At 37.1% G+C, this 13,404-nt stretch overlaps 1 protein-coding gene across 2 annotated transcripts in view; it reads left to right on the forward strand.

Annotated features, from left to right (window-relative positions):
* Positions 1–13,404, forward strand: part of LOC6051155 — a 263,249-nt gene that overhangs the window by 79,462 nt on the left and 170,383 nt on the right. For both annotated transcript variants that reach the window (XM_038248624.1, XM_038248626.1), the window contains exon 3: positions 9,939–10,140. In XM_038248624.1, the coding sequence (XP_038104552.1) occupies positions 9,939–10,140 (202 nt within the window). The remainder of the gene's footprint in view (positions 1–9,938; positions 10,141–13,404) is intronic.

The following is a 13,404-nucleotide window of genomic DNA, read 5'->3' on the forward strand; positions in this document are numbered from 1 at the left end:
TAATTTTACATCTGGAAAGGGGTACATCTTTTACGTCAGAGAAAATGTGTAATTTTACCACTATTCTGGTGTAATGTCGCTTTTTCAGTCTAAATTAAGTTAAAATTACATCATAGAAGAGGTAATATTCAACCTTCCAAAATTACACCTTCCAAATTTACAAAAAAAATCTGTGTTTATGTTATTGATGTTTCATCGCTTCTAATTCTCCTGAATGCCCGGGTAAATTTTCAATTTTATAAGTTTTAACACGTTGACAATGCTGAAACAGTCACTAATCCAGCTAGATCTATCCATATGCCGTGTGATTTTCACTTCGCCGCTGGAAACCACAATGCCCCGTAAAGCTCTCCGGAGAATTGACTTGCAAATCCCCTTCTCTCCACATATCACCTAAAAGTCAGCCCTAAACACTAAACCGTTTGAAGGTGCTAAACGGTACCGTTCCCTAGCATTCCATTCCAAACCCTCATTCGATAAATCTGTGCCCGCCTATCATCATTTGTAGCTGGAAACGATTGAATAGTCCTTTCGTTTTGCAAAGGACCCTTTTGGAAAGATTGAAAAGATTTTGAATCATAATTTTTACCGGACTGAATCAAACTGTGAAGGGCACGCCAGACAGGAACAATGATTTCTTGGAAAAATAGTATGTCAGTTGCTTTCAATAAACAGAGCTGATTTCATCAAAGTCAGGAAATTTCAACAAAATTAGTGGATTTTAGCGAATCTCTTTGAAGTCTGAAGACTTTAACGTCCTCAGTTAATCTCAGTGACTTAATCGAGATGAGGTCTGTCGACCTCAAGGAAGTTTGTTTGGTCTCGTGTCAGATTTTTTCACAAAATGAGCAAATTCAACGGAGTCTGTTAAAATGAATAAATATCAGTCGATTTCAACGAAGTCAGTCGATCTCATCAAAGTCAGTAGACTTCAAGGTACTCAGTAGGTTGAATCGAATTCATTGAATCAGTCGATCTCAACAAAGTCTGCAGATTAAGAAAATTATAGTGGATTTAATCGCAGTTAGGCGATATCAACGAAGATCGTTGACCTCATTAAACTCCGAACACTTTAATGTACTTAGTCGATCTTAAATTAGCCATTGAAGCTAAATGAGTCAGCTATAGTGACACTCAACGGAGTCAGTTGGTCTCAATAAATTTAGTAAGCCTAAACGTACTAATTCAATAAATCCTAACCTATCAGTTGACCTAAGAAAAGTCAGGATACGCATTCGATCTTAAATTAGCCATTGAATCTAATGATACGTTCGTTTAAAGTAGAGAACCTTCAAAAAGAAATGACATGGCACTAGTGCGTCCATCCCGGGAATTCCCGGGACAAAAATCCCGGGATTTTTCCAAAACTGGGAATTCCCGAATCCCGGGAATTTTCATAACTTGTCACGGGAATTCCCGAAATTGAAAAAAAAATCAAATTTTGGGCTGGAAATTCAGATTTGGTTATAGAAATAGATGAACAGTTAAATACATAGTAATCAATCCGAATTTTAAGGCATTAAAATTTGGCTTCGGCATATATCAGCTTTAATTTGGCTTATTAGGGAAAATGGTTTAAATTTTAGTTCACAGATACACAAAATGCCTGACGCTTTGAATATTTTCTATTTAATTATATGTTTTTTAAAAGACTAGGTATTATATTTATATTTAGGATTTTAAATTTGAAAAAAAAAAATCTTAAATAATTTTTCATCAAACACCGGAATCAAGACAGTTAGTACACCGATTTCCATTTTTTTTGCTCTGAAATCCCCTGTACCTTTTTAGTATGTAGTCCTGAATTTCCTCAGTTGGCGCAAGTAAGTAGTAAAATATGTTTTATATAAAATAAGACATTCCAAATTTATCTGAAATTTTACATTGACTGGTATTATTTTATTTCCAGAGATTTTTTTTAAATCTCTGTAATTACTCTTAGCTTTAAGGGGTTACATACATGTAAATCGTCAAAAATGTCAGAGGTTGGTTTGGGAACAAACTTAAACTTTTTTTAAATCTGTTTCCAGGACAGTACAATATACATTTTCAACTTTCATCAAAATAAATTTTAAGACATTTGGTTGTACCGTTCCCAAGATACAGCTATATGAAGTTAGCATATTCAAAAAACGGGTGCCACGATATCTCAACACTGCCTTGACCAAATTGGCTTAAAATTTTGGTGAAGACTCATTAAACCGGTCCCGTGTGCATAAAGAAGGCCGATTTTCAAAAAGTTTTATTTAAAAAAAATTAAAAACATTTTTATGTTTTTCATATTAAAAATCGTCAGTTTTTGATTTTTGTATTTTTTTAAATGCAAAATTTTAAAATCGGGCTTCGTCATGCACACGGAATATGTCTTGCGAGTCTTCATCCCAAATTTCAGCCGATTTGGTCCATCCCATCTCGAGATATCGTGGCACCCGTAAATCAACTCGTTGTTCAGAGAAAAACGCTCGCAAAGCTTTGCGCATGACAAAATTTTCAGCTTAAATCGTCTCTTACTCAGTTTAATCGTGAGATATCTTCATGAAATTTTCAGGAGTGATTGAAAATCATCTTTGAAGTTGATTTAATAAAATTTCCGTAATATGAAATGTTGTGTTTTTTTTACATGTATGTAACCCCTTAAGAAAAATGTAATTACAAAGGCTGACTCGGTCCTCACCAGGTCCCAGTACCGAGAAGGACCTAATAAAAATAATTTTATGATTTTTTTTTTTTTTGAAAACATGAAAGAAAATAGCTTATAGGAACTTTTTTTTTAAAAAAAGTCTGGTTTTGTTGTCGCTTCTCGTTTTTGAAGACATTTTTGCAGAAATTTTTCAAGCTTTTCTAGTTATGGCATATAAAAATATATAAATGAAATATATTTATAAAATACTTAGGCCGCTGCAAATATTTTTCAAAGTTTATGTCGCCCCCCCTCCCCTTCAAAATTGGTCTGAAAAATCAGGGGGCAAAAAAAATATTTTTCCACAAAACTTCATAATTTCCATGAATTTTTCTGCATTGATAATCATATTTAGCATGTTTGGGCTTGTTTAAAAATGTTTTGCATTTTTATGAAATTCCAATGTACAGTACCGCAAAAAAATATTTTTCGCAAAAAAAAATTGTCAATAGGGTAGGGTAGTCATCAATGAGACACTTTTGGTTTTCAACTTTCAACGATTTTCCTAATTTTTTCATCAGCATGTTTTAATGAGCTTTTTGTTGCATTTTATTTCTTTTAGTGTGTTCAAACATTGACCAAAATATGAGATCGATCCGACATCTACAGACAGAGTTATTTAACTGTCTCATTGTAGACGCACTTGGCAGGAACAATGAGACAGCTGGGGAACAATGAGACACTCTATGAAAATCAATACTCATGTGCTTCTAAACGAAGAAACTCAATTTTGACAAGTAATTCAAGCCCTGCACTGAGTGACGACGCTTCTCTCTCAGGTTCTCTAGTTTAAAGAATCGGTGCGGCACTGAGTGCCGCACTCGACGAGTGCCTGTTTTGGTTCAATCGAACATCATTTGTCAATGTGCGTGGAACTCGTATGACACTGAAAAAAAATCTACTAGTTCAATTCCAAGATGGCGGCAAAACTCGTGCAGCACTCGCGCGGGTTTCTAAAAAAAAACTCTGAGTGCGGCACTCTGTGCGGAACTCGCCCTCCATCGACCGTACCATAAATGATGTTAGTTGAGTGGTTCACTTTATCAACATTTGACTGAAGTACTTTTTATTGCAAATTTGATTTTACATCGAAAAATGAAGTTGAAAATTTTTTGCGACCAATATTTCGCATTTAAAAAACAGTATTGATTCAAAATTTCATAACTTACAGATTTTAAGAACAACGTGGAAATTTCTGGAAAGTTGGCATTTGATGTCCCCTTAAACATATCAAAAAATAAAAATAAATAAAAATAGTGTTTGTTTTGCAAATCAAGTTTGAGTGACAAAATTTTAAATAAAAAATCACCAATTTTTGTTACCTTGTATCATTTTTTCAGTGTAGTCCTTATCCATACCAACAACTTTGCCGAAGACACGAAATCGATAAAAAAAATCCTTCAAAAGATACAGATTTTTGAATTTTCATGCATCATTTTTGTATGGACGGCTGCCAAATTTGCATGGAAAATTAAATGGACAAACTCATGATGCAAAATTGTTTCTTTGGGCAAAGGCACCAAAAAAGTATCAGCCGAATTAAAAAGAACAAAAATTAAATTAAAAAAACGATTTCGTAGATAATTGCTTCATTTGAAAAAAAAAAATCAGTCTGATTTTGTCTCAACCGAGTCGATGCTTCTTAACAATTCCTTTCCAATTGGGCGTTCTAACGAACCCCTTGAGGCGTAAAAAGTGAGGTTAGGCTTCACTCTAGGCAACAACAACGTTTCATTAGTATTCAGGACCAAAACTGCTGACACGGGGGCTGCGTTCAAACCCTGATATGTGTTGGAGAGTTCGACTGAAAGAGGGTCGGTCAATCGTGCTGTTTGTGGTCCTTTTATCCCTCTGGCAGGGCAGGGTGGCTAGTCGTATGTGGAGCCTTAATTAACATAGACTCACACACTCCCGCCCTTTTGTTTCCTTCGCAGAGAAGATAAACTCGACCCCGAAGATGCGTTTCTCATCTTTTCGAAGTATCGTTGTACGGGATGGGTCTGAGTTGGGTGGGGCAGGATTAGACTCGTTGAGGTTTTTGTGGGAAACCGCAACCTTTTCTGTTCTCCTCCCCCACCCACTTTCTCCTTGACGGGACGTACAAGTATCAATCATTTGCTCGTTAGATACTTTAGGAAGTGGTTGGGGCTTCGATCTGAAGTGCTAATTCCTTCCAGCTATGGGGGTAAGTTGGGATCGTTTAACGACTCCGAGTGAGCAAAATTTATGATCCAATAGTTGTTGTTTAGAGAGAGCTAGAACTATTAAAGGTTTACATAGCTTTGGCCCTTTTTCAGTGCCGTTCATGCAAGCTTTAACAGTTTTGTTTTCGGTGTGAAGGGAAGCATTATTTTTATCGTCTTACAATTTTTGATTGCTGTCATTTTGGAAGGAGATTAGGTCAAATCATAAGCTGAAAAGGTTATTTCAACTCTGAGTTTAACAAAATAAAAACAACACAAAGTAAAATTAAAACACAATTTTCCCGTGGAAAGCAAGGAACAAAAATCGATTTTCCCCATACTTTAAGCTTTCGGGTGCAAAAATGAAAACCTGCCTGCTTCCCCAGTATTTAGTGCGGTAATACTGTGACGAAAGCAGAAAGGGAAGAAGCAAACTTTGGAATAAAAGTGTCACAGTGGCACGTGCTTTGCATACCTTGTGGCGGTGCCTTGCTGACACTTTACCATTTTTTGTGTTGTAGAGGTTAGGGTAGAGAACACACACACACACACTTGTTTCAAGCTCGAAACAACGAAACTAATAATAAAGTGAATATCGGGAAGTGGGAAATGAAAGAGACACGTGTGTATGGGAAGTCGTGGGAGTGCCAAAGTAGGTGCGAGTGTATAGTACTTACAAAGCCGCATAAAAGTTGATGGTGGTGGCATTACGACAAGGGAAAAATACCTGGAAAAGCCCACTTCTGCTGTGAATTAAAGACTGCCGTTGGAGAGAAAAGCTGCGACCTGAATATGGTAGGAGTAAAATATTTATTGATAAAATATGCATATGCAATTTTAAAATAAATATTTTTTCGTGAATCAACCTCTGCTTTAACGTATAATCCAGAGGTTTTATCTCTAACGAATCTTCTTATGAATTCCAAGAAGATTTCAAGCGCCTTCAGACGTTATAGCCCACACTTCAAAAGCACTCAAGTCAAACACCTCAACTGAAAGCCGGTATAATTTTCTTAACAAACAGAATTGAGAGCAAGAAAAACAAAACTCGTAGTCATCCTGAAAAGCCTATCATTTATCAAATTCTCACCTGCAACACACTCGCAAGAAAAGGAGCAAATTTTATTCACCTTGGCTTGACGCCCACCTGCTGATTGACTTTGATTAAATTGGACAATTTAGCTTCTTTTTTAGATTTGTTGGAAGGGGGAAGAATTTTTCTAAATTAGATTTTGTAAAGATAAAGAGGAAAAACTTGTTAAATAATTTTATGTTGAGCTTGAATTCCAGTGATTTCAAACAACTTTAAATTTAAAATCATCCAACAAATTAAATTAAAATGAAAATCTACTCAATTTAGTCAGCCACCACGTTAAACTCCCTAATGAGTTTCAATTTCAAGCAACGCCACGAGAACAGGTGTTCAAGCCAAGTCTCCGAGCTAGTTGCGGGTATTTCTAGCCTTGAACTTGACCTAAAGACTCTGCCAGCACTGCCGGCTCCATGAAGTCATCATCGTTTGGGTCGTGCTTTAAGCCGCTGACCATCGTGAGATGACGACGGAATTCGATCTTGTGCCAAAGTCGGGTGAGTCACGGTGATTGATGAGCACTCCGGACAATGTTGCTCCCTCGAGGGCAGGTTGAAGGTTTTCTTGGAACGATAACTTTCCTTGCCGAAATCGTGACCCTTGGTTGTGGGGCGTAATTTGATTGGATTTTTGGAAGCAGAAATTGTTCAAAGGTTATGTTTTTAAATTTTTTAGATCCTGAACATTCAACTGCAAGGATAGTTCTAAAATTGAATCTGCCTCAAAACATTTCTAAAAACCACTTCAAAATCGATCATTTTTCCAGCGGTAACGTTGGTGACGTCCGCGTCAGAAAAGCTACTCCACGGCCATATCAGAGGAGATTTATATTCATATCCTTCCCCGTTCAATCCAGTGATGTTTTTATTGGCATTCAAATCCGGCATCGCAAACGGGGAACCACACCACCATCATCACCCCTAAAGGGATAAAGGAGTGGCTGGGTTATTGATCCAGCTTGCCCCGTTGAGTTTTTGCAGTCAATCGAAAAGTCGTTTTGCCTTCCTCACTGAGGTAAGGCTATAATCTGGCTCTAAAAATGAACTTTTTATTAAAAGCTCGAAGACCCACCTTCATATATACATATCGACTCAGAATCGAAAACTGAACAAATGTCTGTGTGTGTGTGTGTGTATGTGTGTGTATGTATGTATGTATGTGTTCAAAAATCTTGCAAAGTTTTCTCAGCACTGGCTAAACCGATTTTGATCGAACCAGTTGCATTCGACTTGATTTAGGGTCCCATACATCGCTATTGAATTGTTTGAAGTTTCGATAAGTAGTTCAAAAGTTATGTATAAAAATGTGTATTCACACATATCCGGATCTCAATTATATGCACCTTTCCAACAAGTCCACAACATTGAAGATCTGGCAACCCTGTCTCGAGTTATGACCACTTAAGTGATATTTATGTACTTTTTTGAAGCCGGATCCCACTTAAATGCATGTAAACGATGTCCGGATCCATCATCCGACCCATCGTTGGTTAGGTGATCAAGAGACCTTTCCAACAAGTCCACAACATTGAAGATCTAGCAACCCTGTCTCGAGTTATGACCACTTAAGTGATATTTATGTACTTTTTTGAAGCCGGATCTCACTTAAATGCATGTAAACGATGTCCATCATCCGACCCATCATTGGTTAGGTAATCGAGAGACCTTTCCAACGAGTCCACAACATTGAAAATCTGGCAACCCTGTCTCGAGTTATGACCACTTAAGTGATATTTATGAACTTTTTTGAAGCCGGATCTCACTTAAATGTATGTAAACGATGTCCGGATTCATCATCCGACCCATCATTGGTTAGGTAATCAAGAGACTTTTCCAACGAGTCCACATAATTGAAAATCTGGCAACCCTGTCTCGAGTTATGACCACTTAAGTGATATTTATGTACTTTTTTGAAGCCGGATCTCACTTAAATGCATGTAAACGATGTCCGGAACCATCATCCGACCCATCGTTGGTTAGGTGATCAAGAAACCTTTCCAACAAGTCCACAACATTGAAGATCTGGCAAACCCTGTCTCGAGTTATGACCACTTAAGTGATATTTATGTACTTTTTTGAAGCCGGATCTCACTTAAATGCATGTAAACGATGTCCGGATCCATGATCCGACCCATCATTGCTTAGGTTATCGAGAGACCTTTCCAACGAGTTCACAAAATTGAAAATTTGGCAACCCTGTCTCGAGTTATGACCACTTAAGTGATATTTATGTACTTTTTTGAAGCCGGATCTCACTTAAATGCATGTAAACGATGTCTGGATCAATCATCCGACACATCATTGGTTAGGTAATCGAGAGACCTTTCCAACGAGTCCACAACATTGATGATCTGGCAACCCTGCCTCGAGTTATGACCACTTAAGTGATATTTATGAACTTTTTTGAAGCCGGATCTCACTTAAATGCATGTAAACGATGTCCTGATCCATCATCCGACCCATCATTGGTTAGATAATCGAGAGACCTTTCCAACGAGTCCACAAAATTGAAAATCTGGCAACCCTGTGTCGAGTTATGACCACTTAAGTGATATTTATGTACTTTTTTGAAGCCGGATCTCACTTAAATGCATGTAAACGATGTCCGGATCCATCATCCGACCCATCGTTGTTTAGGTGATCAAGAGACCTTTCCAACAAGTCCTCAACATTGAAGATCTGGCAACCCTGTCTCGAGTTATGACCACTTAAGTGATATTTATGTACTTTTTTGAAGCCGGATCTCACTTAAATGCATGTAAACGATGTCCGGATCCATCATCCGACCCATCATTGGTTAGATAATCGAGAGACCTTTCCAACGAGTCCACAAAATTGAAAATCTGGCAACCCTGTGTCGAGTTATGACCACTTAAGTGATATTTATGTACTTTTTTGAAGCCGGATCTCACTTAAATGCATGTAAACGATGTCCGGATCCATCATCCGACCCATCATTGGTTAGGTAATCGAGAGACCTTTCCAACGAGTCCACAAAATTGAAAATCTGGCAACCCTGTCTCGAGTTATGACAACTTAAGTTATATCTGTTTACTTATTTTTCTGGACCTAAAAAAAATAGCTGAAATATGTGTCCAAACCACTCATATTACCCATTGTTGGTAAAAGGTGAGGAAGGCATCAACCACATAGGTGGATTAAGTTAGTTTTTTTTTTTTCATTTTGACAAAAGGCCTATGAATATCGTCCCACCCCAACGCTGAATGACGGCTAATGGAGAATGTGTGCTCTGGAATGTGTGTTAAAACGAAACATTGATTTATGAATGCACTCAACTGAAAGGCCACTTTTCGATTGAAGTTATTTTGGGAATGTTGATGCACTTAGATGGTAAAGTTACCAATTTAAACTATCGTCAATTAAATTTCAGAAACTCTCAATTTTTGATAATTTATATTATTTTAATTTCTTAGTTTCTTAATTTAAAATTGGATTGCAAGTTTAAAGTTAGTTCGAGGATTCGTTTGAATATTGCTTTATATTTAGACGGGTCCTGTCAATGCCTAATGGCCTCGAAATTTGGCCGCCAGTTTCTCTGCCAATCTGAAAAAGGGTTGTTGGCTGCCTAATACTCGGGACTGGACTAAGCTGTATCAGGGTATCCCAAGACTGATATAAACGATACTTTCCCATAATTTCGCTGCCGGCCAGTGGGTAGTATGATAAATTACACACATTGGCCTTATAATTTCCCAAACTTACACGCTTAGTAACTTTTCTACATTTTGTAAGCTTATCATTTTTGGAATTGAAAGAAAATGCCTGTGCCTAGTATTGGGACACCAACCCTTTGCATCTTGTGAATTTGACGCACGCAAGTTTGCACCCGTCTATCATTCATCTTTCAAAAAAAAACTCCACGAGTAAAAGCTGAATGCCTCGCGGCATTTCAGCTGACGAATTCATCGTATTAATTTGATTCGCTTTCAATAACGTGTGTCTGTTTCTCGCTCCGTCAATTGCAGATCCCATTTCGGCATCACTGCGTGCGATAAATCCATTCATCAAGCACTGGGAACCGGCGCGGTTCGACCGGGCCCAGCTGGAGGTGGCCCACCGGCACCACGAGGCCCACCGGAGGCGGCGACGGAGCGTCAACTATGACCACGGGGCGGCCAGCTACGGCCCCGCCAACGTGGTCCGGCTCAACTTTCGGGCCCACGATCGGTAAGTGACAAATAGATTTCGTTTTCGTGTTAGAGCAGCGGTCATTATGGCACATGTCGATTCTTAATATTAAGGTAATTTTACAATAAGACGCAACATAAACGTTTTCAAGAAACGGTACGTCCTTTTGAAAAATTTCTTTAGAATTATGATATTAGAAGTCTTCAAACTAGTTTCCCATACATCCTCTTTTGAAATCAGTTTGTAGCATCACTGTTATAGCATCCGCCATACAGGCTCCACGATTGCCAGTTCTTGCTACGAAGACTTTCAACCAACTCCTGGGCCCCAAAAGCCCTAAATCCCCAGTCCCATCAACTCAAGCTCACCACAGAACAACATGTTAACTCGTTCGAGCTTAATTACAATCTTGCGAAACTTCTCACTCTAGTCGCACACTAATCACAGAAACTTTTTAGCCAAAAATGCCATCACCACAAAGCGGCCGGGAGACACAAGTTCTCGCAAATTTCATCCCTCTTCGGGTGCGAATATTCGTCTCCTCCCGCTTGTTTTGAATGATGATGAATCCAGGCAAAGCTGATTCATCTTCTTCCAAAGCAGGAATCGCTTTCACGACAGTCAGCTGGAATTTATCCATTAAATTGGACTCATCTCAATGTCAAAGGATCTGACGTTTAGGGGTGATTGCAACATTTTAGTCAGAAAATGATATTTTTTTTCAAGTTGCAAATTAAATTAAGCTCATTTTATTTTGTCATGCGATGAAATTAGAGCGTCCAATTTCCCGTCCCGGGAATTCCCGGGATTTCCCTAAAAAAAATATATTTCCCGTTTCCCGGGATTTTTTAATTTTACCGGGAATTTCCGAAATTCCAGCGCAAGTATTTTTTTAAATTTTTGGTACATTTTTTTAAACTTATAAAAAAAACTCAATTCTATTTTATTAAATTCAATTTACTGTTCTTATTGAACTTATCAGTTCGTCTGAAAATTTCATGTCAAGATTTTAATAGGTCCTATAAACAAATGAAAGACAATGGCTTATAGGACTTTAAAAAAAAAAACTCTAGATATTCCGTTTATTTGTTGGGCAACAAAAAAATACGACATTATGGAATGGGACCATTCATAAACCACGTGGACACTTTTTAGGGAATCTGTACTTAAACGAAAATTATTGTTATATTATTTGAAAATAAGGTACCTCTTCCCCCCAAGATCAAAATTGATTTTGATCGGTTTGAATTTGAATTTTGAATTTGAATTTAATCGGTATCATTAAATGTATCGAAGAGGATTTTTGCTAGAAGAATTAGGTTGATTTGTTTAAAAGAGTTTGAGAAATTACAGTTAAAAGATGAAAATTTATAAAGCACTTGAGTTACCAAATGGCGTAAGAAGTTTAAATATTAAATTACGAAACTACTTTTGCCTTCCTCACTGAGGTAAGGCTATAATCCTGCTCTAAAAATGAACTTTTTATTAAAAGACCCACCTTCATGTATACATATCGACTCAGAATCGAAAACTGAACAAATGTCTGTGTGTGTATGTGTGTGTGTATATGTATGTATGTGTCAAAATTCTTGCCAAGTTTTCTCAGCATTTGCATTCGACTTGGTTTAGGGTCCCATAGATCGCTATTGAATTGTTTGATGTTTCGATAAGTAGTTCAAAAGTTGTGTATGAAAATGTGTTTTCACATATATCCGGATCTCACTTAAATGTATGTAAACGATGTCCGGATCTATCATTCAACCCATCGTTGGTTGGGTAATTGAAAGACCTTTCCAACGAGTCCAAAACATTGAAGATCTGGCAACCCTGTCTTGAGTTATGACCACTTAAGTGATATTTATGTACCTTTTTGAAGCCGGATCTCACTTAAATGTACGTTAGTGATGTCCGAATATATCATCCAACCCATCGTTGGTTGGGTAATTGAAAGACCTTTCCAACGAGTCTAAAATATTGATAATCTGGCAACCCTGCCTTGAGTTAAGACCACTTAAGTGGTATTTATGTACCTTATTGAAGCCGGATCTCACTTAAATGTATGTAAACAATGTCCGGATCTATCATCCAACCCATCGTTGGTTGGGTAATTGAAAGACCTTTCCAACGAGTCCAAACAATTGAAGAACTGGCAACCCTGTCTCGAGTTATTACCACTTATGTTATATTTGTACTTTTTTCTGGATCTAAAAAAATAGCTGAAATTTGTGTCCAATCCAAGGCCGAATCATTAAAAAAATCATTATAAAAGGTGGCCAAAAATGCAAACATGTTTCAAATACTCGCTCCAAACATTTGAAAACATTACATAAAATCAAAGTGGTATGATACTAGTAAGATTTGTTCTGGATAAAAAAGTTGCCATGATTTTTTTTTCTATATTATTTTTTTTTCATTTCAATGTTATGCCATGAAAATTATATTTGCTTATCTAAACTTTTCTTTGTCATATTCTCTCAAACTGGTCACCGAGACGTATTCAAAAGCTTTTTTATCGTTTTGGAACATGGATTTACTTTACACACTTTCCAAACACTGTGATTAAAAAAATAATACCTGACTACGTCTTATTAAAACAAAATACTTATAATTATTATTTTTTAATATTTTTAACGAATTGAAAGACAGCTTATATATTTAGAAAATTTGTATATTTTCTTGAAGTTGTATGTTTTTTTACATGCAGCCAAGGTATTAACATTCCAACGCCCAAGGCTCCAAAAAAGTTGGAACGGTAACTTCAACTCAATGGTTCTCGGGCATAACTCAACCAATCAAGATGATTCTTCTTTCCAGTGATTTGTAAGGATGTCTAGAAGATTCTAGACCTTTGCAGAACTAAATTTGATCAAATCTGTAATTTTTGCGATCAAAAACATCGTTCCAACTTTTTTTTTCGAGTGTAAAAAAAAATTCGCGAAAAATTCCGCGGAGGCAGTCGTTTAAAAAAAGTTGGAACGATGTTTTCGGTCGCAGAAATTACAGATTTGTTCAAATCAAGTTCTGCAAAATTTTAGGATCATCTAGACATTCTTACAAATCACTGGGAACAAGAATCGTCCCGATTGGTTGAGTTATGCCCGAGAAAGGGCGTGTTGAAGTTACCGTTCCAACTTTTTTGGGAGGCTTGGGCGTCCGTGTAAGTTGGACATGCGTTGGGCGTTCCAGTGTTAATTGAACCTTACATTTATTTTGACCATTAGAGTTGTTATTCTATAAAATTTTGTTGCAAAATATTAATCAAAACCCAGGATTAGAACAATTTTTGAAAATTAAAAATTTCCC

Source organism: Culex quinquefasciatus, chromosome 1 (genome assembly GCF_015732765.1).
Source record: "Culex quinquefasciatus strain JHB chromosome 1, VPISU_Cqui_1.0_pri_paternal, whole genome shotgun sequence".
NCBI classification, from domain to species: domain Eukaryota; kingdom Metazoa; phylum Arthropoda; class Insecta; order Diptera; family Culicidae; genus Culex; species Culex quinquefasciatus.